Source organism: Alnus glutinosa, chromosome 2 (genome assembly GCF_958979055.1).
Source record: "Alnus glutinosa chromosome 2, dhAlnGlut1.1, whole genome shotgun sequence".
NCBI lineage: Eukaryota > Viridiplantae > Streptophyta > Magnoliopsida > Fagales > Betulaceae > Alnus > Alnus glutinosa.
In genome coordinates this window covers 16,862,186-16,887,946 of record NC_084887.1, presented here as the reverse complement: position 1 = coordinate 16,887,946, position 25,761 = coordinate 16,862,186, and the positions used below count along the sequence as shown (strand labels likewise).

General features: G+C 41.8%; 1 protein-coding gene across 1 annotated transcript in view; it reads right to left on the bottom strand.

Moving 5' to 3' along the window:
* Positions 1 to 867: 867 nt before the first annotated feature.
* The window catches only part of LOC133860320 (uncharacterized), a 36,474-nt gene continuing 11,580 nt past the window's right edge, over positions 868 to 25,761 (bottom strand). Inside the window, exon 4 of the mRNA XM_062295946.1 lies at positions 868 to 900. Within this exon, the coding sequence (XP_062151930.1) occupies positions 868 to 900 (33 nt within the window). The remainder of the gene's footprint in view (positions 901 to 25,761) is intronic.

Here is a 25,761-nt window from a genome sequence, read left to right as displayed (position 1 = left end):
TTGCCTTATAGAGGACATCGTCTGGACGGGATTACACATCGTCCAGAAGGTAGCAGCCGTCTTCCCATAACTGTGTCTTGAGGCAGAAACCCTATTTCTTGTCAAACACTGAATGGCGTCCGGACGGTATAACCACGTCGTCCAGACAGATGCGCTGGAACACTGGGATTTTCTCGAACTCTGAAGAGCGTCCGGACGATTTGCCATTATGTCTGGATGGATGCAATCTTGAACTGTTCGAAGCTTCTAGACACTGATGGGAGTCCGGACGGAAAGATCTCGTCGTCCGGATGGATGTTGCTGACCGATGAGCGTCCGGACAGAATACCACATCTTCCGGACGGCTGACAGGGAACCAAAATAAATCCTTGAAAACTTCACAGAATCTTCTCGAAGAACATAGCTGAAGAGTAGACTCTGGATAAAGCAGCATCCCTGTGAAAGCAACAACATTACATAGAAGTGATTTTGTCCAACAGAATGTAGCCAACACAAAAACTAACAAACTCCCCCTTTGTCCATTCTGGGACAAAAATCACTTGACTGGTTAAAAATACAATCGCGGTCCAAATCAACAATTACTCCCCCTTTTTGTCACAAAGGGACAAAGGTTAAAACAGAGTAATGAGAAAAACCACACAACAATTACTCCCCCTTAATGTCTCAGAAGGACAAGGGTAAACGGAGTAATAATATCCACAAACAGAAAAACGTTCTAAAATCCAGAACAATAGGAAAGTAGAGAAACGTCTGTAAATGGCCCAAAAGAGAGGAACATAAATTCTCCAAGTATCAAATCCCAAGACCTTTGGAAATTTAACATCCGACTTCAACAATAGTCAGTTTTCCAAAGGATGCATCTGCCAATCACTGTGCTGGAAGCCGCTGGATGTCGTATCCCTGAAAAACCAATCAGAAATATCTCCAAAAATACCATTAGTTCCTGTTAGTTCCAAACATAATGTGGTATTTAACACGGCTGTCAAATGGATGCCAAAGAGAAATATAAGCAATGCAGCTACTCATAAGGCATAAATATATCATGATCAGCCCAACACTCAGACAGAAAAGGATTATTCATGCACAATATCTCAAGAAAATATCCCAACAAATATTCCAATATTCTAAAAGCACAAAGACTTAAAAGAATAACGGAAGACACAAAGAAGATCATGGGATGAGAAGAGATCTGCAACAAATGCCAAAATCTCGGGAGAAATCCACGAGAAAAACACAGAAGATGCCATGATAAATCATTAAAAATGCAAAGATGTGTGTATGGCAGAGAAAGAGAAGCAAGTCTTAAACCTATAGAGATCCTGACCGGATGAGCAATTGCTAGGTCAGCATATGATAAGACTGCTCTCGTTTTGGACGTAAGAATAAGCCCGACCAAATACAACACACTGAAAATTTTGAAACTTGAGGAAAATTTGCAGACAAATAATTTTTCCAAAGGCAATTTCAGAAACACGCATGTATAATCAACTGATAACACAATCACAGAGCATCTCAAAACTAAGCAGAGATAAAAAAGAGAGTTGAGATTTCAATAAGCACAAATAACTTTTCCTGATCACAGAAAATTCAAATAGGCAACTCAACTCAAGCAATGCGTGTGTGTGTGGAGACTCTTTTCCCACAAGGTATGACTTTCCAAGACATGACAAAGAGCAACTAGATTTTCTAGGCACGAGAGAAAATCAGAGACAGATAAGCCAAAAGTCAAACCTTATAACTTACTAGGGCCTAGCCACCCTCATCTAATACACTCCCCTAAAGAAACAGCACATATTCTGTTTTACTTGTACCATGTAGGACAAGATAAATTTTTACTTGCTCATAGAGGGCAAGGTAAATTTAAGCACATAAGTAGTGACTAAACAAATTTAAAGCACATAACTTTTTATGAATTACTGCTCGAATCTTATGGTACTGCAAACTGAAGGGAGTGCCAGAATTTATAGATGCTAGGTTCAACTAGCCTGTGGTCAATTTGGCCATCTAATTAAGGACTTCTACTCATATCCAAAATCTCCAAAAGCAACGAGTCAGAGAAGGAAAGAAGTACCTTAGGGGAGCCCGGGATAGTGCACTTTTTCCATCGCATGAGGAAAGAAGCTATCCTACTTTTGCATAAACAGGAAAAACACTTGGCTAATATAGTCAAAACTCTCGAATATATCTAAGCATAGAAAATTAATGCTCATAGAGGAGAGATATCAGGTAAGGATACATACAGTACCTAATAAGCCAAGAGAAAGAAAATCCTGCAAATTCTCCCCATTTTTTTTTTTCGTTGAAAACCGATAAACGGAAAAACAACAAACACTTGCTCAGAAAAGGAAATGACATCTAATCCCAGCATGTAAGGTAAAACCAAACCTATCCACATGGAGAGAGGTTTAGAAATACCAAGACAGAGAAGCAGCCGCCCGACGTGCTTTAACTGTCATCCCTAAAAATATTTGCAGATGCTTCTCAAGATAACAAGAGAAAATATGGGGATAAAATAAACAGTTCCTCAAACAGAATCCAAGGCATGAATAAAATATGACAAGATAGACAATGCAATGCAAACATACCTGACATGCACTAGGATTAAGGAACCACAATCCTATGCATGGGAGACTTCACCTTTACTAGGTAAGTCCACTCCCCCTCAAGGGGTGAATGGTCACATCCTTCCTGACCCATACCTGCTTCACCCGAGGTGGTAGCTTGCAGGTTTTGCCCATGTTGTCCATTCTCCGTAGCATACCTTGTATTAGGTTCAGCAATCCTTCATGGGCATGGCTGCCATTGGGCTTATGAGGCTTTCTCTTGTAGCGCCTTGATTTGCCACTCTGATTAGCAAGAATAAACTTCTGTTGATGCCGTAGAGCCTGAAGATCCATTGGAGGTGTAGCGCTTATTGGCAGCTTCCTCTGAACCTTCAACTTATGGAGTTGTGGACATTTGGGTCGGATGTGACCGGTGATGCCGAAGTGATGACAGGTGGGCAAGCTTCTTTTGTTTGAATGCTTCTTGACATTCTCTGTAAAATTATGGTTAGCATTCTTATACATAACAATGCCCTTACCTTCTATATGTCTCCTATGCGGAGGAACATATTTTGATGAGGAAGAATCTTCAACTTTACATTTCCTCATAGCATCCTACTTGATCCAAGGCCTGTAGGATTTCAACAAACAACAATTTGGCCTAATATGACCAATCTTCCCACAATTATGACAAGTAGGGACAAACTTACCATGAGCTTGTGTACCTGTGTCTTTGGATTTTGGCATCACACAATCATTCAAGCAAGAATTATCCAAACAAGCAATGTCTACTATCACAGGCTCAATAATAAAGGAATCTAATTCAGAATCAGAAACATGTGAAGTAGAAGCACTCAAATCATCAACAACTAAATCAGGCTTGTTGGAAATATCTGAATGAATACACATCATGCTTTTCAAATTATCACTAGAGAAAACATAATCTTTTAATTTAATCTCTAGTGAATCAATAATGTTAAACAGCATGGTATTCTCAGATCTCAAAGAGTCAATTAAGGCATGTGATTCAGACAATTGAACAATTAGAGACTCTTTTTCTTGCTTCACCTTTTTAAGCTCTTTATGTGAAATTTTAGAATGATGATCATTCTTCAATTTATTAAAAACCTTCAAAAGCTTAATATCAGAATCCTCATTTGATAACTGAGAAGAATTCATGATAAAAGGTGTAATAGAAAATAGAAGTCACGAAGAGATGAGGATCACACTCAGGAATTAAATCCTAAACAGAGTGTGCCTGCTCTAATACCAATTGAAAAATTGGAATTGACTTCTAAAAGTAAAGTGTGTGCAACAAGTGTCAACAAAAATTAAAGCACAACGGAAAGTAAATGACACAGAGATTTTTGTTAACGAAGTGGAAACTCAGTTAAGAGAAAAACCACTCCGGGGCAGCTAAACCCAGGAATTCTACTATTCAAAAGACATAGCTAGATACAAGACAGTAACACTCACATGTACCGATGTAGTGGTCGTACCTTGATCTCTGACGTGTAACCCAACACTAACGCTTCCCAACCAGGTTCACCTACCTGAAGGGGTCTTCAATGGAACTCCTTACCTTAGAGCCGACCTCTAAGATAGACTTCGGTTTACAGCACAGCAAACTTGTAAAACGGCTTTAGAGGGATTGATGACTTCTCTAAGCTCTAATGGAATTCACACCCTTGGCAAGGCTTTAGAGGAAATATTACGTCTCTAAGCTGTAGAGAATTCACCACCGAATTCTATGTTGAAAGCATGCCTCAAACCTCTTATTTATAAGCTTTGGAAATCCAAAATCGACTAAAAAATGAAGTCTAAAACATGCGCGTCCAGACGGGTCAAGTTTTCCTTGTCCGAAAAGTAATTCTGGAATTTTCTGAAGGGCCGTCCGGACTGGAAAATCTTTCCGTCCGAACGGATACTGTCTGGACGCTTCTAGGGTCCGTCCGGACAATCAAATTACAACATTTTTTCTAAGCTTTCCAATGAAGCCAATTTCATCTCAATCCGATATTTGAGTAAAAAGTTATGACCAAAATACCCGAGGGTGTCCGGACGGCTTGACCGAGCGTCCGAACGGTCAACTGCAACCGCCTCTCCAAGATAGCGCTGAAAGCTTCCATACCAAGGCCGCGTCTGGACGGTGTTGCCCTAGCGTTCAGGTGGTTGCACTTCAGCTGCACGAAATTACCAGAATAAGGCTTGGAGCGTCCGGACCTTGAAGGCTTACGTCCGGACGGTTGAACTGGTGCACGCAATTTCCATATATGAAGCTTGATCGTCCTGACCATGAAGGCTGACGTCCGGACGGTTGAACTTGGTATGCACATTCTTGCCTTATAGAGGACATCGTCCGGACGGGATTACACATCGTTCGGACGGTAGCATCCATCTTCCCATAACTGTGTCTTAAGGTAGAAACCCTATTTCTTGTCAAACACTGAATGGCGTCCGGACAGATGCGCTGGAACATTGGGATTTTCTTGAACTCTGAAGAGCGTCTGGACGATTTGCCATTACGTCCAGGCGGATGCAATCTTGAACTATTCGAAGCTTCTAGACACTGATGGGAGTCCGGACGGAAAGATCTCGTCGTCCTAACGGATGTTGCTGACTGATGAGCGTCCGGACGGAATACCACGTCGTCCGGATGGCTGACAGGGAACCGAAATAAATCCTTGAAAACTTCACAGAATCTTCTCGAAGAACATAGCTGAAGAGTAGACTCTGGATAAAGCAGCATCCCTGTGAAAGCAACAACATTACATAGAAGTGATTTTGTCCAACAGAATGTAGCCAACACAAAAACTAACAACTTTCATGTATTTGTTTTAAGAAAACAAAATCAAATCAAACATCTCCTAAATTAAGTTATATTTAATCTCGAAAAGCTTGATAATAATTCCTACGCAGTCCTTGAGGTTCGACACCCTCTTTATAGCCTTATCCTACAAGGATTCATCCTATTGCGAGTGGTTATTTATTATTGATATATTTTGGTAGACAAAAGACCGCATCATTATGCTCGAGGCTCAGGATGAGAATAATACTGGTCTCCTTTTTGGCTGCTTACTTACTCAGATCATCTTGTAGTCTGGCATTGATGAAGATCCAGGACCCCCTCAATAAACAGACCCTGATGAATTCCAATGCACAACTGAGGTGTGATACCTTCTGCCGCTTCCTATTCATGTTGAGATGTCAGGCATTGCTTTTTCATCTCAGACTGCTCCACCACCTCCACAGCAGGATGTCGGTTATGCATAGATTTTGGAGGCTTTGGCTTCTCTACAGGGGGCATGAGCACTATGTTGCTGATTGTTTCGTCTATGCAGCAAGCAATGTCATCAATACAATAGGAGGTTCACTCTATAAACCTCCATGTGGAGCAGAGCCAGCTAGACATCCGGGAGTGCCTTAAGTACCATCATCCATCAAGCAGTAGCAGTGATGACAAGGATGATGCGCCTATGGCTGAGGCTGCTTGATTTTTTTGTGTTTGGTTTTTAATTATTTTGAGACATTTTATTTTTTAATTTGTTAAACATTTTAACTCATGGATATTTATTACTCTGTTTACCCTTGTACTGCTGAGACATTTAGGGGGAGTAATTTATTTATGATTTTTCTAATACTCTGTTTTACCCTTTGTCATTTTGTGACAAAAAGGGGGAGTATTTTTTTATTTGGACCGGGATTTTATTTTTAATCGGTCAAGTGTTTTCGTCCCAGAATGGCCAAAGGGGGAGTTTGTTGGTTTGTAATTGGCTGCATTCTGTTGGAAAAAATCACTTTCATGTAATGATGCTTTTTATTAGGGGTTCAATCATTCTCAGAAGTCTTCTTTTTCAGAGATATGTTTCTAAAAGATTCTGCATAGATTTCAAGTCTAAGAAATCGGATCCCTTGCATCCGTCTGGACAACATGATGTTCTGTTAGGATGCTCAACTGTCCAAGCATCATCCATCCGAACGACGAGAACTTTCCACCCGGACCTTCCTCTATGTCGAGAAACTTCAAACTGTTCCAGCTTGCATCCGTCTGGACTTCTCAGCAACATGTCTAGACGCCTTTCAGCGTTCAACAAGTTGAAAGATTTCTTTTCTAAACACAAATATGGGAAGAAAGCTACAATCGTTCGGACGATGTGTGTTTCCATCTGGACGCTATCCTTGATAAGGCAAGTAGTGCATACAAAGTTCAACCATCCGGACGTCAGACTTCATGGTCCAGATGCTCAAGCCTTATATATGGAAATTAAGTGCATCAGTTTAACCGTCCGGACGTCATACCTCATGGTCCGAACGCTCAAAGCCTTGATATTGAAATTGCGTGCAGCTAAAATGCAACCATCTGGATGCTAGGGCAACATCGTCAGGATGCGGCTCTATTCAGGAAATAATTTCAAGTGAATTTGGAAAGCCGATCGCATAGTTGTCTGTCTTGACGCCCTTTGCTACTGTCCAGATGCCGCCTAGGTAATTCAAGTCAGACGCGAATTTGGATTCTTGTAGCCTATAAATAGAGGCCCCAAGGCATGTTGTTTGTAAGAATTCGGTAGTGCTTAGAGAGTTTATTGTAAGAGTTATTGTGTTGATCTGCTCACTCTCAAGCCGTTGCCAAGTGCTGTTGCTATGCTGAACTGAAGTCTATCTTAGGGGTTGGCCCTAAGGTAAATGATTCCATTGAAGACCCTTTCAAATAGGTGACTTGGTTGGGAAGCGTTCGTGTTGGGTTACACGTCAGAGTTCAAAGTACGACCACTGCATAAGGATATGTGAGTGCTACTACTTTGTAACTAGCTTTATCTTCTGAATAATGGATATTCTGGGTTTGGCTGCCCCGGAGTGGTTTTTCTCTTAATTGAGTTTTCACTTCATCAACAAAATATCTGTCTCTTTATTTTTCGCATTGTAATATTTTGTTGCACACTATTGCACACACTTGTTAAATTAGAAGTCTATTAATTTTCATAAAGCTAGCTTGTGTGGTAAGATCAAACTTGTGCTCAGGGAGAGAGGTTCAGAATTACCAAGACAAAAAAGCAGCCGCCTGGCGTGCTTTTTCTGTCATCCCCATCAAATACCTGCAAAAATTTTCCTTAAGACAACAAGGGAAAATATGGGAATAAAATAAATATGGTTCTTAGAATGCAAAGCATATATAAATATATGATAAAGAGAAACTAATGGAATGCAGGCAAACCTAACACGCTCTAGGATTAGGATCCAAAATCCTAGGCATGTGTGACCTCACCAACAAGGTGGGTCCACTCCCTCTCAAGGGGTGAGTGCCTTCATCCTTTCTGACCCAAACCTGTCTTACCTGTGGTGGTTGTTGATAGGCCTTTAATTGGTTTTCCATCCAACTCAGCAAGTTCCACATCAAACTACAGAAACTAGGCAACCCCTCATAAGATTGGTCGCTTTCGGGTGTCTACAGCTTCTCGTTGTAGTGCTTTGATTTGTTCTTCTTTGGTTTATGACTCTGATTGGCAAGAACAAATCGCTGTTATAGCCGCTAATGTTGCGGAGCCTGATATCTTGCTGAAGGTCTAGTGCCTGATGTAGCGTGTCTTGACAGCTTCTTCTAAGCCTGATGCTGAGGACACCTAGTTCGGATGTGACCGCTTACACCACAGTGGTGGCATATGGGAGGGCTTCTGTTAGTTTTTGTGTTGGCTGCATTCTGTTGGACAAAATCACTTCTATGCAATGTTGCTGCTGTCACAAGGATGCTGCTTTATCCAGAGTCTACTCTTCAGCTATGTTCTTCAAGAAGATTCTGTGACGTTTTCAAGGAAGTTTATTTTGGTTCCCTGTCAGCTGTCCGGACGACGTGGTATTCCGTCCGGACGCTCATCAGTCAGCAACATCCGTTCGGACAACGAGATCTTTCCGTCCGGACGCCCATCAGTGTCTAGAAGCTTCGAACAGTTCAAGGTTGCATCCATCCAGACGTAATGGCAAATCTTCCGGACGATCTTCAAAGTTCAAGAAGATCCCAGTGTTCCAGCGCATTCGTCCAGACGACGTGGTTATACCGTCCGGACGCCATTCAGTGTTTGACAAGTATTAGGGTTTATGCCTCAAGACACAATTATGGAGAAGACAGCTGCTACCGTCCAGACGATGTGTGATCCCGTCTGGATGATCTCCTCTATAAGGTAAGTCGTACATACAAAGTTCAACCATCCGGACGTCAGCCTTCATGGTCCGGACGATCAAGCTTCATATATGGAAATTGCTTGCACCGGTTCAACCGTCCAGACATCACCGTTCAGGGTCTGGACGCTCCAAAGCCTTATTACGGTAATTACGTGCAACCAAAGTGCAACCGTCTGGACGCTAGGGTAACACCATTTGGACACAGGCTTATTATGGAAGCTTTCAGTGCTATTTTGGAAAGGCGGTTGCAGTTGGCTGTCCAGACGCTAGGTCAAGCCGTCCGGACACCCTCCGGTATTTTGATCATAACATTTTACTCAAATATCGGATTGGGATGAAATTGGCGTCGTTGGAAAGCTAACAAAAAATGATGTAAATTGACTATCTAGACGGCCAATAGAAGTGTTTAGAAGGGCCCCATCAGGATGGAAACATTTAGCGTCCGGACGGCCCCTGCAAAAATTCTAGAATAGCTTTTCGGACAAGGAAAAAGTTGTCCGTCCAGACGGCCAAGTCTCCCGTCTAGATGCGCGTGCCTCAGACTCCATTTTTTACTTAATTTTGGCTTCTAAAACCTATAAATAAGGGGTACTAGGCATGCATTCTACACAGAATTTCGTGGTGTACAGCTTAGAGAGGGTGTTTAGGGAGATATTAAAGATATGCTAGCTCTCTAGCTTTTGCCAGTATGTGATTTGATCAGCAGTGAAGTCTATCTTAAGGGTTGGCCCTAAGGTAAAGGATTCCATTGAAGACCGCTTCAGATAGAAGACCTGGTTGAGAGGCGTTCGTGTTAGGCTACACGTTAGAGTGCAAGGTACAACCACTGCATCAGGGTTATGTGAGTGAAACTGAAAATTGAAATTGACTTCTAAAATAAACAGCAAGTGTGTGCACAAAGTGTCAACAAAAATAATAATGCGGAAATTAAATGACAAAGAGATTTTTGTTGACGAAATAGAAACTCTATTAAGAGAAAAACCACTCCGGGGCAGCCAAACCCAGGATATCCACTATTTAGAAGACAAAGCTAGATACAAGATAGTAACACTCACATATACCCGATTCAGTGATCGTACCTTGCTCTCTAATGTGTAACCCAACACGAATGCTTCCCAACCAGGTCTCCTACCTGAAAGGGGTCTTCAATGGAATCCTTTACCTTAGGGCCAACCCCTAAGCTAGACTTCAGTTGTAGCGCAGCAACAACACACTTACAATGGCTTCAGAGGAAACTAAATCAGCTCAACAGTCTTCAAAATAACTTCTCTTGGCACTTGTGGAATTCAATACCGAATTCTTGCAGTTCTCAATGCCTAGGGGCTTCTACTTATAGGTTGAGGTGCAGAATGGCAACTGCTGTAATATGTATGGACGCCATCTGGACGGTGGACATGGGCCGTCCTGACGGACAACAGTGCGACAGAATTTTTCGAGATTTTTGCTGAAAATCTTTCGTGTTTGAGAGCCGTGTCCGGACGGTAAGACACAGTTGTCCGGACGGTCGTACGTTTGCTGCAAGTAATTTCCTTATAAGGCTTCGCGCGTTCGGACCAAGGGGGATGAGCATCCGGACAGCTGAACTTCAACACGCAATTTCCATATCTACTATGCGCGTGTTCGGACTATGATAGGTAGTCGTCCGGACGGTTAAAGTTGAATCGACAATTTCTGTTTGTATTTTGGCCTCATTCTGGACAAAATCACTTGTGTGTGTAAAGATGCTGTAAAAAGGGATTCCACGATTCAGAGCACTCTTAGAAGACTTTGCACTGTGTGAAAGATTGAAGATTTTGATTCCTTTTCAGCCATCCGGACGATCGAGCCATCCCGTCCGGACACCCATCTGACCACTGTTCCATCCATCCGGATGTCGTGACATACCGTCCGGACGCCAGTCAAACCAAGTATCATCCGTCTGGACGACGTGCATTTCCGTCCGGACCCTCCAATGTGTCAGAAGGTTCTATCCAGCTTGCATCCGTCCGGACATTTCAGCAGCACGCCTGGACGCCTCTCGGTACTCGACCAGTCTCAGATTCTTTCCAAGTTTCGATAAAGGAAAGATCGATCAACCGTCCGGACGGATGTGGTGTCCCGTTCGGACGCGGGTCTCCTTAAGGCAAGAATTACAATTCAAATATCACCGTCCAAACGTCAGTCAACCTCGGTCCAAACGCGCGTGCAACAAATATGGAAATTGCCGATTCAACTTCAATCGTCCAGATGACTACCTCTCATGGTCCGGACGCGCGCATAGCAGTTATGGAAATTGCGTGTTGAAGTTCAGCCATCCGGACGCACGAAGCCTTATAAGGAAGTTACTTGCAGTGGACGTGCGACCTTCCGGACGATGTGTCATCCCGTCCGGACGCGGCTCTTAAACATGAAAGATTTCTCAGCGAAATTTTCAGAAAATCCTGTCGCACAGTTGTCCATACGGACAAGCATGACCACCGTCTGAACGGCACCCAGCAATATTTTTCCTGACGCTCATTTGAGCCCCCAGCCTATAAAAAGAGGCCCTAGGCATTGAGAACTGCAAGAATTCGGTATTGAATTCCACAACTGCTCGGAGAAGTGATTTTTCCTCTGAAGCCATTTCAAGTGTGCTGTTACTGTGCTACATTAGAAGTCTATCTTAGGGGTTGGCCCTAAGGTAAAGGATTCCATTGAAGACCCTTTCAGGTAGGAGACCTGGTTGGGAAGCATTCGTGTTGGGTTACACGTCAAAGAGCAAGGTACGACCACTGCATAGGGTATATGTGAGTGTTACTATCTTGTATCTAACTTTGTCTTCTAAATAGTGGAATTCCTGGGTTTGGCTGCCCCAGAGTAGTTTTTCTCTTGATTGAGTTTCTACTTCGTCAACAAAAATCTCTGTGTCATTTACTTTCTGCTGTGCTTATTTTTGTTGACACCTAGTGCACACACTTGCCTTTTATTTAGAAGTCAATTTCAATTTTCAATTGGTATTAGAGGTTGGTACACTCTGTGTAGATTAAATTCTTGAGTGTTATCTTTTTGACTTCTATATTATGTCTCAAACTCTTAATTTTGTTCCTGCCTTTGATGGTACGAACTATGGCTATTGGAAGGCTCGTATGCGTTTCTTTTTGAAATCTATTGACTGTTGGGATATTGTTGAAACTGGTTGGACTAAACCAGAGGATACAACACCTGAACTAGTCCCTCAAAAGAACGCACGCCTTTCAAATGATAAAGCCATCCATGCGCTATGCCAGGCACTTTCTCCATCTGAATTCGCAAAAATTTCAAATTGTGAATCAGCCCAAGAAGCATGGCAAATCTGGGAAACAACATATGAAGGCACGAAACTTGTTAAATCTGCCAAACTTCAAATGTTGATTTCGAGATTTGAAGAAATTAAGATGTTGGAAGAAGAGACTTTTGGAGAGTTTTACTCCCAGATGAGTGACCTAAGGAACTCCATGGTGAGTCTTGGGAAACCTATCTCGGATGTAAAACTCATCCGAAAGATTCTAAGATCTTTTCCTGTGCGTTTCAGGATCAAGGTGACCACCATTTAGGAAAGCAAGGATCTTGAGGAAATGAAGATTGAAGAGCTGGTAGGATCTCTTCAAACATATGAGCTGTCCCTACCCCCGGTCAAGAAGTTGAAGACCATTGCCCTAAAGGCTTCCAAGAAGAAGGTAGAAGCCTTATCTGAAGATGACTCTGAGGATGAAGAAAAAGCTGTGTCTATGTTAGCCAAGAATTTCAAAAGACTGATGAAAGATGATTGGTTCAAGAAGAAGTTTTTTGAAAGAGTAAAGAAACCTCCCAGAGAAGCTAAACCTGAGGAAGAAGAGAAGAAAGACCCCAGAGGACCCCGATATTTTGAATGCTCAGGCTTTGGGCATACCCGGGCTGATTGTGGGAACCTTAAGAAGGGTAAGGGGATGGCATACAACGTGACTCTCAGTGATGAGTCAGAAGAAGACGCTCCAGAGTCTGAAAAATTTCTGGCCTTTGTAGCCCCACATGTTGAAGAAAAAGACTCGTATTACTCGGAGCATAGTGATAATGAGGTAGAGCTCAAGGAAGCCTACAAGACACTCTATTTAGAGTATGAGAAGCCGAGGGAAGGTCGTAAGTAGCACCTCTATGATCTGAACACCCTGCAAACTGAAAAGAGTTCATTGCTGCTTAGAGTACAAGAGCTCAAGGAAAAGCTACTAGAGACACAGCTCCAACTAGAGAGAGTCACTGATGAAAAGCTGACTCGTATGCTGTCCAGAAGAGCCCAACTGACAAGACTGGTCTTGGGTATGTAGGTTCCTCTTCTGATGCTCCTTCTTCCTTAAAGACTGTGTTTGTGAAGCCTACAGTCTCAGAGCCTCCTCCCACTGTTGAAGATAAAGGGAAGGACAAGGTCAACGATGATGTTCCAGGCACTCAGGAGCCTCATTCCACCAGAAGACCTTCTATATGCCACCACTGCGGTTTAAGTGGGCATGTTCGTCCTCAGTGCTCCCTCCTGAAAGCACAAAAGGCCAAACCCAAGAAAGAAGTGCCCAGACAAGCTCATTATGGCACTAGACCTGTGGCCCAGCATCAGACTCCATGGCATCAGGTACCTTATCAAGCACCATGGACACAAGCACCAAGGTATCAAGCTCATCAATATCAAGCACCTTGGTCTCATGCTCCTTGGGTCTAGGCATCTCAGCATCAGTGGCCTCAGCAACGGTTTGTACCGGCCAAGCACCTTAGAAGGCCACAGAAGGTGGAAGCAGACCAACACCACAATGAGCCACCTATTTGGATGCAAAATATGATGGAGTGTATGATGACGTCATACCAACAACCACCCACAGGAAGGCAGGCTTGGATCAAGAAGGACCGTCACCCCATGAGGGGGAACAGACGTACCTAGCAGGTTCGGATGTTCAAGCCCAGGATTTGGTTCCTAATCCTATGGCATCAGGTTTGATTGCTTATTTTGCTATTATATCTTATTTGCAATCTAGGAACCAGTGGTACTTTGTTTTTGCCGCCTATTTTTGTTTGGAGATCTTTGCAGGTGTTTATTGGGGAAGACAGAATAAGCAGGTCGAGCGACTGTTTTTCTCTATTGGCATCATCAGGTTTGATTTTGCCTTGCATATGATGTGTTTTTTTCCATATTACATTTTTTTTAATAATAAAAAAAAATTGCGGAGAATTTGCAGGATATTTTCTTTTTCTCTTGGCTTATCAGATAATTGCATGTATTTTCTCCTGATATCTCAATTCTTTGGGTATTAATTTACTTTGCTTAGATATAATTGAGAGTTTCTGACTATAATTTGCCAAGTGTTTTCCTGTATATGCAAAAATTTGGATAGCTTCTTTTCTCATGCAATGAAAAATGTGCACTATCCACGATGACCCTAAAGGTACATCTTTCCTTCTCTGACTTTTTGTTTCTAGAAATTCTGGATAAGAGAAGAGGTTTTTGATAAGATGGCCAAATTAACCACATGCTAGTTGAACCTAGAACCTAAAAACTCTGGCATTCCCTTTAGATTACAGCACCATAAGAATCAAGCAGTAAATCATATGAATTATGCACTTTAAATTGTATATTCACTACTTATGTGCTGAATTTGCTATATGCCTTGCCCTTTATGTGCAAGTAAAAAATTTTACTTTGTCCTTCATGGTATAAGTAAAACAATTAGGTGCTGCATCTCAGGGGGAGTGTATCAAATGAAGGTGGCTAGGCCCTAGTAAGTTATAAGGTTTGACTTTTGGCTAATCTGTCAAAGATTTTCTCTATTGTCTAGAAAATCTAGTTACTCTTTGTCATGTCATCGAAAGTCTTACCTTCAGGGTTCTTGTCTTCACACACACACGCATTGCATGAGTTGAGTTAGCTGGTTGAATTTTGCATGTTTAGGAACTTATTTATGCTAATTGATTTCTCAACTCTCTTTTATATCTCTGTTTAGTCTTGAGATGCTCTCTGAATGTGTTATCAGTGGTTTATACATGCGTGTTCTGAAACTGACTTGGGAAAAATTAGATTTCTGTGAATTTTCCTCAGTTTTTTGATGTTTCAGTGTGGAGCGTCCAAACGGTCTCTCTTGGCGTCCGGACGGTACTCTCTTGGAGTCCGGATGAGAATGGAGCCCAATCGTCCGGACAGATGGGTGTCCAGACAGGATGGCACGATCGTCCGGACGACTGACAGGGACTCTAAAAACTTCTGTCTTGAAAGTAGTACAGAATCATCTGGAATGCTTTTGAATAGTGAAATCTCTGTTTAAAAGCATCTTTACAAACAAGTGATTTTGTCCAAACACAAAATGAGGCCAATCACAAACTAACAAACTCCCCCTTTGGCCATTCGGGACAAAAATCACTTGACCGGTTTGAAAATACATTCTCGGCCCAAAAAATAAAAATTACTCCCCTTTTTTGTCACAAAGGGACAAAGGGTAAAACAAAGTAATAAAACACCCAACTGTAATAAAAATTACTCCCCCGAACGGTCTCAGAAGGACCCGAGTAAACAGTGTAATATTAGTCCAACAGTTTTACAAACAATAAGCACATAGCAAAATATGAAGCAAAATGTCTCAAACAACACATAACAGAAAGAAACTCAATCATCCTCTGCCATAGGTGCAGTCCTAGGTGCAACCTCCTCATCATCACTACTGTCAGGGTGATGATACTGGAGGCACTCCCTCAGATCCAACTGGGTTTGCTCAATCTGCTTATTGATGGAGCGCACTTCTTGCTGCATAGAGGTGATGGACTGCTGCATGGTGCTCATGCCTCCCTTAATAGCAGCTAAGGCCTCCATGATCTGTGAAAAATTGATCTCTGGCTCTGAAGGCGGGACTGTCTAAGAGGATGGGGCCATGTCTGGAAAGCTGACTGGCATGGCAGCAGAAATGGGCATCTCATCATCGAAGTCATCTCTCCGTAGCTGTGCATTAGACTTCATCAAAGTCTGCTTGCCGATGGGCTGCTGAATCTTCATCTTCGATTCTCCAATAATGATAATGCCAGACTGAAGAATGATCTGAGTGAGCAGGCATCCAAAAGGGAGACCGGTATTACCCTCATCACGGGCCTCCAACATCACGCTTTTAATATGCCTACACAGGCAGAAAGGCAAGCGGAGGTGGATGACATACATGAACTGGGCCTTCTTCAGAGTCAAGTCACTGCGCCTGACAACTGGCCATAAGTTGTCCCAACAAGCGATGAGAGGGAGACAGGGCACCGATCCGTATGGTGGTAGCACGCTCTTCTCCCTGTGGGACTGCATGGAAGAACTCTCGAAGATCGTCCATAGAGGGAGGAAGCACCACCTCATTATAGGAACTGCCGGGCAGCTCAAGGACTGGTACCCCAAGGAAGTGACTGATGATCTGAGGATCAACAGTTATGATGTGGCCGTCAACGGTGGATTGCAGTACCAACCCACGCTCATCGTCCTGTGCCACCTCTAAGTTGGCATAGAAGTGTCTGACCAGCCTGGTGAGGACGATGCAGGCACAGGTGTAGAGGTATCCCCAATGGTAAGTTTGGATAGTCTCAAAAATACTATCCAGCGGAGGCACCATGATGTCTGATCGGACCACATTGCGCTCAGCAATGATTGTGCGATCCATGATTTTGGTCTGGAGTGCGCTCCTCTCCTCCTCAGTCCTTTGACGGACCCTGCGCTGGGAACTGATTGCAGACATGATTCTGCACAAAAAGACCAACAAGATTTTGCCAAGAATAATCGGAAAAAAAAAAATGCTTGTTAGGTTAGGATAAAAAACTGGGCAGAATAATGGCAGAAATTTTTTTTTGTAAAAATAAAGATAGAAAATATCACAATTAAGTCCTAAAAACATCATCACAAATAATCCCAACATGGCAGATACATGCATCTCATAATCTCAAAAACATTCCAAAAAAAAAATCTAATAGTTTCAAAATAAATAAACTGACAAAAGATTTCTAGAAGAATACCTGGAATGTGAGAGAGTTGTAAAAGGACAAAAAGGAGCAAGAAAAAAAATCCAAAAGCTCACTTTACTCACAAACTGCCAAAAAGAAGGATTTTGTGGGGGTAGGATGGAGTGAGCGGCAATCTGGGCTATATATATAGCCTCTGTGGGTCCCCCGTCCGGACGGTATATTAATGCCGTCCGGACACGCGCTGCCTCAGAAATGAGCAGACTGGTCGCGTGCGTTCGGACGATTAATCTTAACCGTCCGCCCGATGTTGACCGCGCACGTCCGGAAGTTAAACAACTCCCGTTCGGACGTCTAAGCTCCATCCCCGTCCGGACGCTCCACACTGAAACATCAGAAAATTGAGGAAAATTTATAGAAATCAAATTTTTCTTAAGTTAGTTTCAGAACACGCATGTATAAACTACTGATAACACAATCAGAGAGCATCTCAAAACTAAACAGAGATATAAAAGAGAGTTGAGAGTTCAATCATCACAAATAAGTTCCTAAACATGCAAAATTCAAATAGCTAACTCAACTCATGCAATGCATGTGTGTGTGAAGACAAAAACCACACGGTAAGACTTTCGATGACATGACAAAGAGCAACCAAATTTCCTAGACAAGAGAGAAAATCAGTGACAGATTAGTCAAAAGTCAAACCTTATAACTTACTAGGGCCTAGCCACCCTCATCTGATACACTCCCCCTGAGATGCAGCACCTAATTATTTTACTTGTACTATGAAGGACAAAGTAAATTTTTACTTGCACGTAAAGGGCAAGGCATATAGCAATTTCAACACATGAGCAGTAATTATAGAATTTAAAGCGTAGAATTCATAGGCATCACTGCTTGATTCTTATGGTACTGCAATCTAGAGGGACTGCCAGAGTTTTTAGGTTCTGGGTTCAACTAGCATGGGGTCAATTTGGCCATCTTTTCATAAACCTCATCTCTTATCCAGAAATTCTAGAAACAAAAAGTCAGAGAAGGAAAGATGTACCTTTAGGGGAGTCTTGGATAGTGCACATTTTCATCGTATGAGAAACGAAGCTATCCTACTTTTGCATAAACAGGAAAACACTTGGCAGATATAGTCATAAACTCTCAAGTATATCTAAGCAAAGTAGATTAATACACAAAGAATTGAGACATCAGATGAAAACACATGCAATATCTTATATGCCAAGAGAAAAATAAAAAATCCTGCAAATTCTCCCCAAATTTTTATTTTTTATTTTTTTTAAAAAAAAAGAACAAAACATGCAATATGGAAATGACATCATATGCAAGGTAAGATCAAACCTGTGAATACTCAATGATGCCAATACAGAAAAGCAGTCGCTCGACCTGCTTTTTCTGTCTTCCCCAACAAGTACATGCACAATTCTCTCGAGAGAAATAGGGGGGCAAAAAAAAAAAAAAAAAAAACAATGCTTCCTAGATTGCATACAAAATATAGCAAATGAGATATGCAATCAAACCTGATGCCATAGGATTAGGAACCAAATCCTAGGCATAAACACCTGATCCTGCTAGGTGCGTCTGTTTCCCCTCATGGGGTGACTGTCCTTCTTAACCCAAGCTTGCCTTCCTGTGGATGACTGCTGATAGGACTGCATCATCCATTCCATCATGCTCTGCATCTAGATAGGTGGTCCACTGTGGTATTGACCTTCTTCTACCGTATGAGGCCTTCTAACTTGCCTGGATTTGTTCTTGAAGTTGCCACTGTGATTGGCTGGTACAAATCGCTGCTGAGGCCGCTGATGCTAAGATGCCTGAACCCTAGGAGCATGAGACCAAGAGGCTTGATATTGATGCCTCGGTGCTTGTCCCCAGGGTGCTTGGTAAGGTGCCTGATGCCATGGAGTCTAATGTTGGGCTGCAAATCTAGTGCCATTAACCTGCTGGGGCACTTCTTTCTTGGCCTTGGCTTTCTGTACCTTCAGGAGGGAGCACTGAGGATGAACATGCCCACTTAGGCCGCAGTGATGGCATATGGGAGCTCTTCTGATGGAATGAGGCTTCTGGGTGCCTGGAACATCATCATTGAGCTTGTCCTTCCCTTTATCTTCAGCAGTGGGAGGAGGCTCTGGGATTGTAGGTTTCACAAATACAGTCTTTGAAGTGGAGGGATCATCAGAAAAGGGAGCTACATACCCGAGATCAGTCTTGTCAGTTGGACTCTTCTGGATAGACAACATACGAGTCAGCTTCTCATTAGTGACTCGTTCTAACTGGAGCTGAGTCTCTAGCAGCTTCTCCTCGAGCTTTTGTATTCTGAGCAGCAATGAACTCTTCTCAGTCTGCAAACTGTTCAGGTCATAAAGGTGTTGTTTACGACCTTCCCTCAGCTTCTCATACTCTATGTAGAGTGTCTTGTAAGCCTCTTTGAGCTCTTCTCAATTATCACTGTGCTCTGAGTAATATGAGTCCTCTTCTTCAATGAGCGGAGCCACAAAGGCTAGAAACTTTTCAGACTCTGGAGCTTCTTCTTCTGACTCATCACTGAGAGTCACATTGTATGCCTTCCCCTTGCCTTTCTTAAGATTCCCGCAATCAGCCCGGATATGCCCAAAGCCTGAGCATTCAAAACATCGGGGTCCTCTGGGATCTTTCTTCTCTTCTTCCTCAGGTTCAGCTTCTCTGGGAGGTTTCTTTACTCTTTTAGAAAACTTCTTCTTGAACCGATCATCTTTCACCAGTCTTCTGAAATTCTTGGTTAACATATCATCTTCAGATGAGGCTTCTACCTTCTTCTTGGAAGCCTTTAGGGCAATGGTCTTCAACTTCTTGACCGGGGGTAGAGACAGCTCATATGTTTGAAGAGATCCTACCAGCTCTTCCATCTTCATCTCCTCAAGATCCTTGCTTTCCTCAATGGTGGTCACCTTGATCCTGAAACGCTCAGGCAAAGATCTTAGAATCTTTCGGATGAGTTTTACATCCGAGATAGGTTTCCCAAGACTCACCATGGAGTTCCTCAGGTCACTCATCTTGGAGTAAAACTCTCCAAAGGTCTCTTCTTCCAACATCTTAATTTCTTCAAATCTCGAAATCAACATTTGAAGTTTGGCAGATTTAACAAGTTTTGTGCCTTCATATGGTGTTTCCAATATTTGCCATGCTTCTTGTGCTGATTCGCAATTTGAAATTTTTGCGAATTCAGATGGAGAAAGTGCCTGGCACAGAGCATGGAGGGCTTCATCATTTGAAAGGCGTACGTTCTTTTGAGGGACTAGTTCAAGTGTTGCATCTTCTGGTTTAGTCCAACCAGTTTCAACAATACTCCAACAGTCAATAGATTTCAGAAAGAAACGCATACGTGCCTTCCAATAGCCATAGTTTGTACCATCAAAGGCAGGAACAAAATTAAGAGTTTGAGCGGTGATATTTGAATTACGATTCTTGCCTTATGTATGAGCGTGTCTGGACGAGAATCCACGTCGTCCGGACGGTTGAAGCAATCTTCCCTTAAATTGAACTTGGAAAGAATCTGAAGCTGATCGATCACTGAGAGGCGTCCGGACGGGCTGCTAAGACGTTCGGACGGATGCAAGCTGGAACAGTAGCTTCTCGAAACAGTGAAGGTCCGGATGGTATGGTACATCGTCCGGACGGATGATGCTTGGTCTGTTGGGCGTCCAGACGGGATGGCATGATCGTCCGAACGGCTGACAGGGACTCCAAAAACTTCTGTCAGCCTCTTCCACTCGGGAGCTGGTGATAAATAGGATCCTGAGTACGAGAGATAGCAGATAGAAGAGGAGTCTTCTTTGGGCTTTTGGCACCCTATAAAGAAAGAGTTGCTTGGGCACTATCGGCCGGTGAAAGCAGAGGCAAGAAGCCAACCAGTCAAGCAGAAGATACCTCTCTTGAAGCTCTTCGAGCTCGAATTCAGCTGGTTGACCCTGTTTGTGTAAATAAGAAAGAAAGGTGCAGAATCATCTGGAATGCTTAGAAATCCCTTTTTAAAAGCATCTTTACAAACAAGTGATTTTGTCCAAACACAGAATGAGGCCAATCACAAACTAATGGAAACAACTTTGTAACTAGCTTTGTCTTCTAAATAGTGGATATGCTGGGTTTGGCTGCCGCGGAGTGATTTTTCTCTGAATTGAGTTTCCACTTTGTCAACAAATTATTTGTCTCCTTTAATTCCACATTTAATATTTTGTCGCACACTGTTCACACACACTTGTTAAAATTAGAAGTCCAATAATTTTTCAATTGGTATCAGAGCAGGTACACTCTGTTAAGGATTTATTTCCTAAGTGTGATCCTCATCTCTTGTGACTTCTATTTTTTGATTACACCTTTTATCATGAATTCTTCTCAGTTATCTAATGAGGATTCTGATATTAAGTTCTTTAAGGTTTTTAATAAATTAAAGAATGCTCAACATTCTAAAGTTTCTCATAAAGAGCTTAAAAAGGTGAAGCAAGAAAAAGAGTCTTTGATTGTTCAATTGTCTGAATCACATGCTTTGATTGACTCTTTGAAATCTTAGAATACTATGCCATTTGACATTATTGATTCACTTGAGAAGAAATTGGAAAATTTTCTAGTGATAATTTGAAAAGCATGCTTTGTATTCATTCAGATATTTCTAACAAGCCTGCTTTAATTGTTGATGATATGAGTACTTCTACTTCACATGCTTCTGATTCTGAATTAGATATTAAGCTTGTGATAGTAGATACAACTTGTTTAGAAATTCTTGCTTGAATAATTGTGTGATGCCAAAGTCCAAGGAATCAGGAACACGAGGTAAGTTTGTTCCTACTTGTCATAATTGTAGGAAAATTGGTCATATTAGGCCAAATTGTTATTTGTTGAAATCCCACAGGCCTTGGATTAAGCAGGATGCTCTGAGGAAAAGTGAAGTTGAAGATTCTTCCTCATCAAAATATGTCCCTCCTCATGGGAGACATATAAAAGGTAACGGCAATGTTATTTGTAAGAATGCTAACTACAATTCTGTAGAGAATGTCAAGAAGCATTCAAACAAAAGAAGCTTGCCCACCTGTCATCACTGCAGCATCACCGGTCACATCCGACCCAAATGTCCACAGCTCCAGGCACAAAAGTAGAAGGTTCAGAAGGAGCTGCCAATAAGAGCTACATCAGACACTATACCTACTATGGCTCTTCAGGCTCCACGACATCAGCAAAAGTTTGTTCTTGCCAATTAGAGTGGCAAACCAAAGAAGAACAAATCAAGGTACTATCAGAGAAAGCCGCAGAAACCCAATGGCAGCCATTGCTATGAAGGATTGCTGAGCCTAATACAAGGTATGCTAAGGAGTATGGCCAACATGGACATGACCCGCAAACCATCTCCACGGGTTAAGCAGGTATGGGTCAAGAAGGATGAGACCATTCACCCTTTGAAGGGGAGTGGGCTCACTAAGTAGGTGAGGTCTCCCATGCCTAGGATTTTGGTTCCTAAATCCTAGTGCATGTCAGGTATGTTTGCATTGCATTGTTTATCATGTCATATCTTATTCGTGCCTTGCATTTTGTTTGAGAAACTGTTTATTTTATCCCCCATATTTTCTCTTGTTGTCTTGAGAAACATCTGCATATATATATATATATATATATATATATATATATTTTTGGGATGACAGTTAAAAGCACATCGGGCGGCTTCTTTTCTGTCTTGGTATTTCTAAACCTCTCCATGAGGACATGTTTGGCTTTACCTTACATGTTAGGAATAGATGTCATTTCCTTTTCCATAAGCTTGTCTTTGTTGTTTTTCTGTTTATTGGTTTACAACATAAAAAAAAAAAGAAAAAAAAAATATGGGGGAGAAGATGCAGACTTTTATTTTTTCTCTTGATAGCTTTTCAGATATTGCATGTCTTTTTGCCTGATATCTCAGTTCATTGTGCATTGATTAAATATGCTTATATATGATTGAGAGTTTATGCATGATATCTGCTAAGTTTTCCTGTTGCATCTTAATGATAGATAGTTACTTTCCTCATGTGATGAAAATGTGCACTATCCAAGACTCCTCTAAGGTACATCTTTTCCTTCTCTGACTTTTTGCTTCTAGAAATTCTAGATAAGAGAAGAGGTTTTTGATAAGATGGCCAAATTGACCAAATTCTAGTTGAACCTAGAACCTAAAAATTCTGGCATTCTCTCTAGGTTGTAGCACCAACTAGAATCAAGTAGTAACTCTTTAGTTTTTAGTGCTATATGCTTATATTTACTGCTTCTGCGCTGAAATAAGCTTTGTCCTTCATGGTGCAAGTAAAATTTCACCTTGTCCTTCATGGTACAAGTAAAATAATTAGGTGCTACATCTTAGGGGGAGTGTATCAGATGAAGGTGGCTAGGCCCTAGTAATTAATAAGGTTTGACTTTTGACTGATCTTTCATTGATTATCTCTCTTGTCTAGAAAATCTAGTTTTTTTTTTCTCATATCAGTTAAATTCATACTTTTTGGGAAAAGTCTTCACACACACACGCATTGCATGAATTGAGTAATCTATTTAAAATTTCTATTTGCAGGGAAATTTGTGCTCATTGAATGCTTAACTCTCATTTATATCTTTGCATATTTTTGCAATGCTATTTGACTGTTTTATCAGTTGATTATACATGCGTGTTCTAAAGCTAACTTTAAGGAAAAATATCTTTCTGCAAATTTTGCTCAAGTTTCAGATTTTCTGTGTGAAGCGTCCGGATGGACCTATTCTTACATCCGGACGAGCACAGTCTTGCCATATGCTATTCTAGCAGTAGCCGTCGGGATGGTTATGTGACATGTCCGGACAAGATCTCTACAGGTTTAAGACTTGCGTCTCTCTTTCTGCCATACACAAATCTTTGCATTTTTTATTGATTTATCATGGCATGTTATGTGTTTTTCTCGTGGATTTCTCCCTAAATTTTGGCATTCTTTGCACATCTCTTCTCATCCCATGATCTTCATTGTGTCTTCCGTTATTCTTTTAAGTTTTTGTGCTTTCAGAATTTTGGAATATTTGTTGGGATATTTTCTTGAGATAGTGTGCATGAAAATCATATTATGTTTGTGTGTTGGGTTGATATTGGTATATCTGGGTCATTTGGATTCAGATCTTTGTTTTTGTAATTCTTGGGCATCCAATTGACAGCTGTCATAATACCACTTTCTTTTTTAGACTAACAGGATCTAATATTTCTTTGTGGTGTTATTTTTGGGAATATTTATGTTTAAACTTTTTTTAGGAATATGTCGTCCAGCAGCTCCCAGCACAATATTTGACAAATGGATCCTTTGGAATACTGACTGTTGTTGAAGTTGGATGTTCAATTTCCAAAGGTCTTGGGATTTGAGATGAGCTTTTTACCCTAGCTCATGCAGAGCCTTTCGTAGCATTCCCTCAGATCTACATCAGTTAAAGGTTCAGTGGTGAATCTTCTTATTTTATCTTGTAGACCAGTTGCTTAGAGGATGTCAATCTGCGGATAACCAGGTTCAGGCCATGCAAAAACAAGCGACTGAAGGTTTTTCAGTCCATGGTTCCCGGCTTCTGGAGCTAGAAGCCGAAGTAGTACAAATCCAGCTTTTACTGATTTCTCTCCGTTACTTGATTTCAGGGGATTAGTAAGATTTGGTACTTGGAGGATTTATGTTCCTCTCGTTTGGGCCACTTGCAGACTTTTCTCTATTTTCCTATTGTTTTGGATTTTAGAAAGTTTTTGTCTGAGGATATTATTACTCTGTTTACCCTTGTACTTCTAAGACATTGAGGGGGAGTAATTGTTGTGTAGTTTTTCTCATTACTCTGTTTTACCCTTTGTCCATTTGTGACAAAAAAGGGGAGTAATATTTGATTTGGACAGGAATTGTATTTTTCACCGGTCAAGTGATTTTTGTCCCAGAATCGCCAAAGGGGGAGTTTGTTAGTTTTTGTGCTGGCTGCATTCTGTTGGACAAAATCACTTCTATGTAACGTTGCTGCTTTCACAGGGATGCTGCTTTATCTAGAGTCTACTCTTCAGTTATGTTCTTCAAGAAGATTCTGTGAAGTTTTCAAGGAAGTTTATTTCGAGTCCCTTCAGCCGTTCAGACAACGTGGTATTCCGTCTGGACACTCATCAGTCAGTAACATCCGTCCGGACAACAAGATCTTTCCGTCCGGACGCTCATCAATGTCTAGAAGCTTCGAACAATTCAAAGTTGCATCCGTACGGACGCTCTTAGAGTTCGAGAAGATCCCAGTGTTCCAGCGCATCCGTCCGGACGACTTGGTTATATCGTCCGGACGCTATTCGGTGTTTGACAAGTATTAGGGTTTCTACCTCAAGACACAGTTATGGGTAGACGGTTGCTACCGTCCGGACGATCTCCTCTATAAGGCAAGTCGTGCGTACAAAGTTCAACCGTCCAGACGTCAGCCTTCATGGTCCTAACGATCAAGCTTCATATATGGAAATTGAGTGCACCAGTTCAACCGTCTGGACATCACCCTTCAGGGTTCGGACGCTCCAAAGCCTTATTATGGTAATTACGTGCAACAAAAGAGCAACCGTTCGGACGCTAGGGCAACACTGTCCGGACGCGGCCTTATTATGGAAGCTTTCAGTGCTATTTTGGAAAGGCGGTTGTAGTTGACCGTCCGGACGCTCGGTCAAGCCGTCTGGACACCCTTCGGTATTTTGATCATAACGTTTTACTAAAATATCGGATTGGGACGAAATCAGCGTCATTGGAAAGCTAACGAAAAATGATGTAAATTAATTTTCTAGACAGCCAATAGAAGCGTACGGACGGCCCCTGCAAAAATTCTAGAATTGCTTTTCGGACAAGGAAAAAGTTGCCCGTCCGGACGGCCAAGGCTCCCGTCCGGAAGCGCGTGCCTTAGACTCCATTTTTGACTCAATTTTGGCCTTCTAAAGCCTATAAATAAGGGGTTCTAGGCATGCATTCTACACAAAATTCCGTGGTGTACAGCTTAGAGAGGGTGTTTAGGGAGATATTGAAGATTTGCTAGCTCTCTAGTTTTTTCCAGTGTACGATTTGATCAGCTGTGAAGTCTATCTTAGGGGTTGAACCTAAGG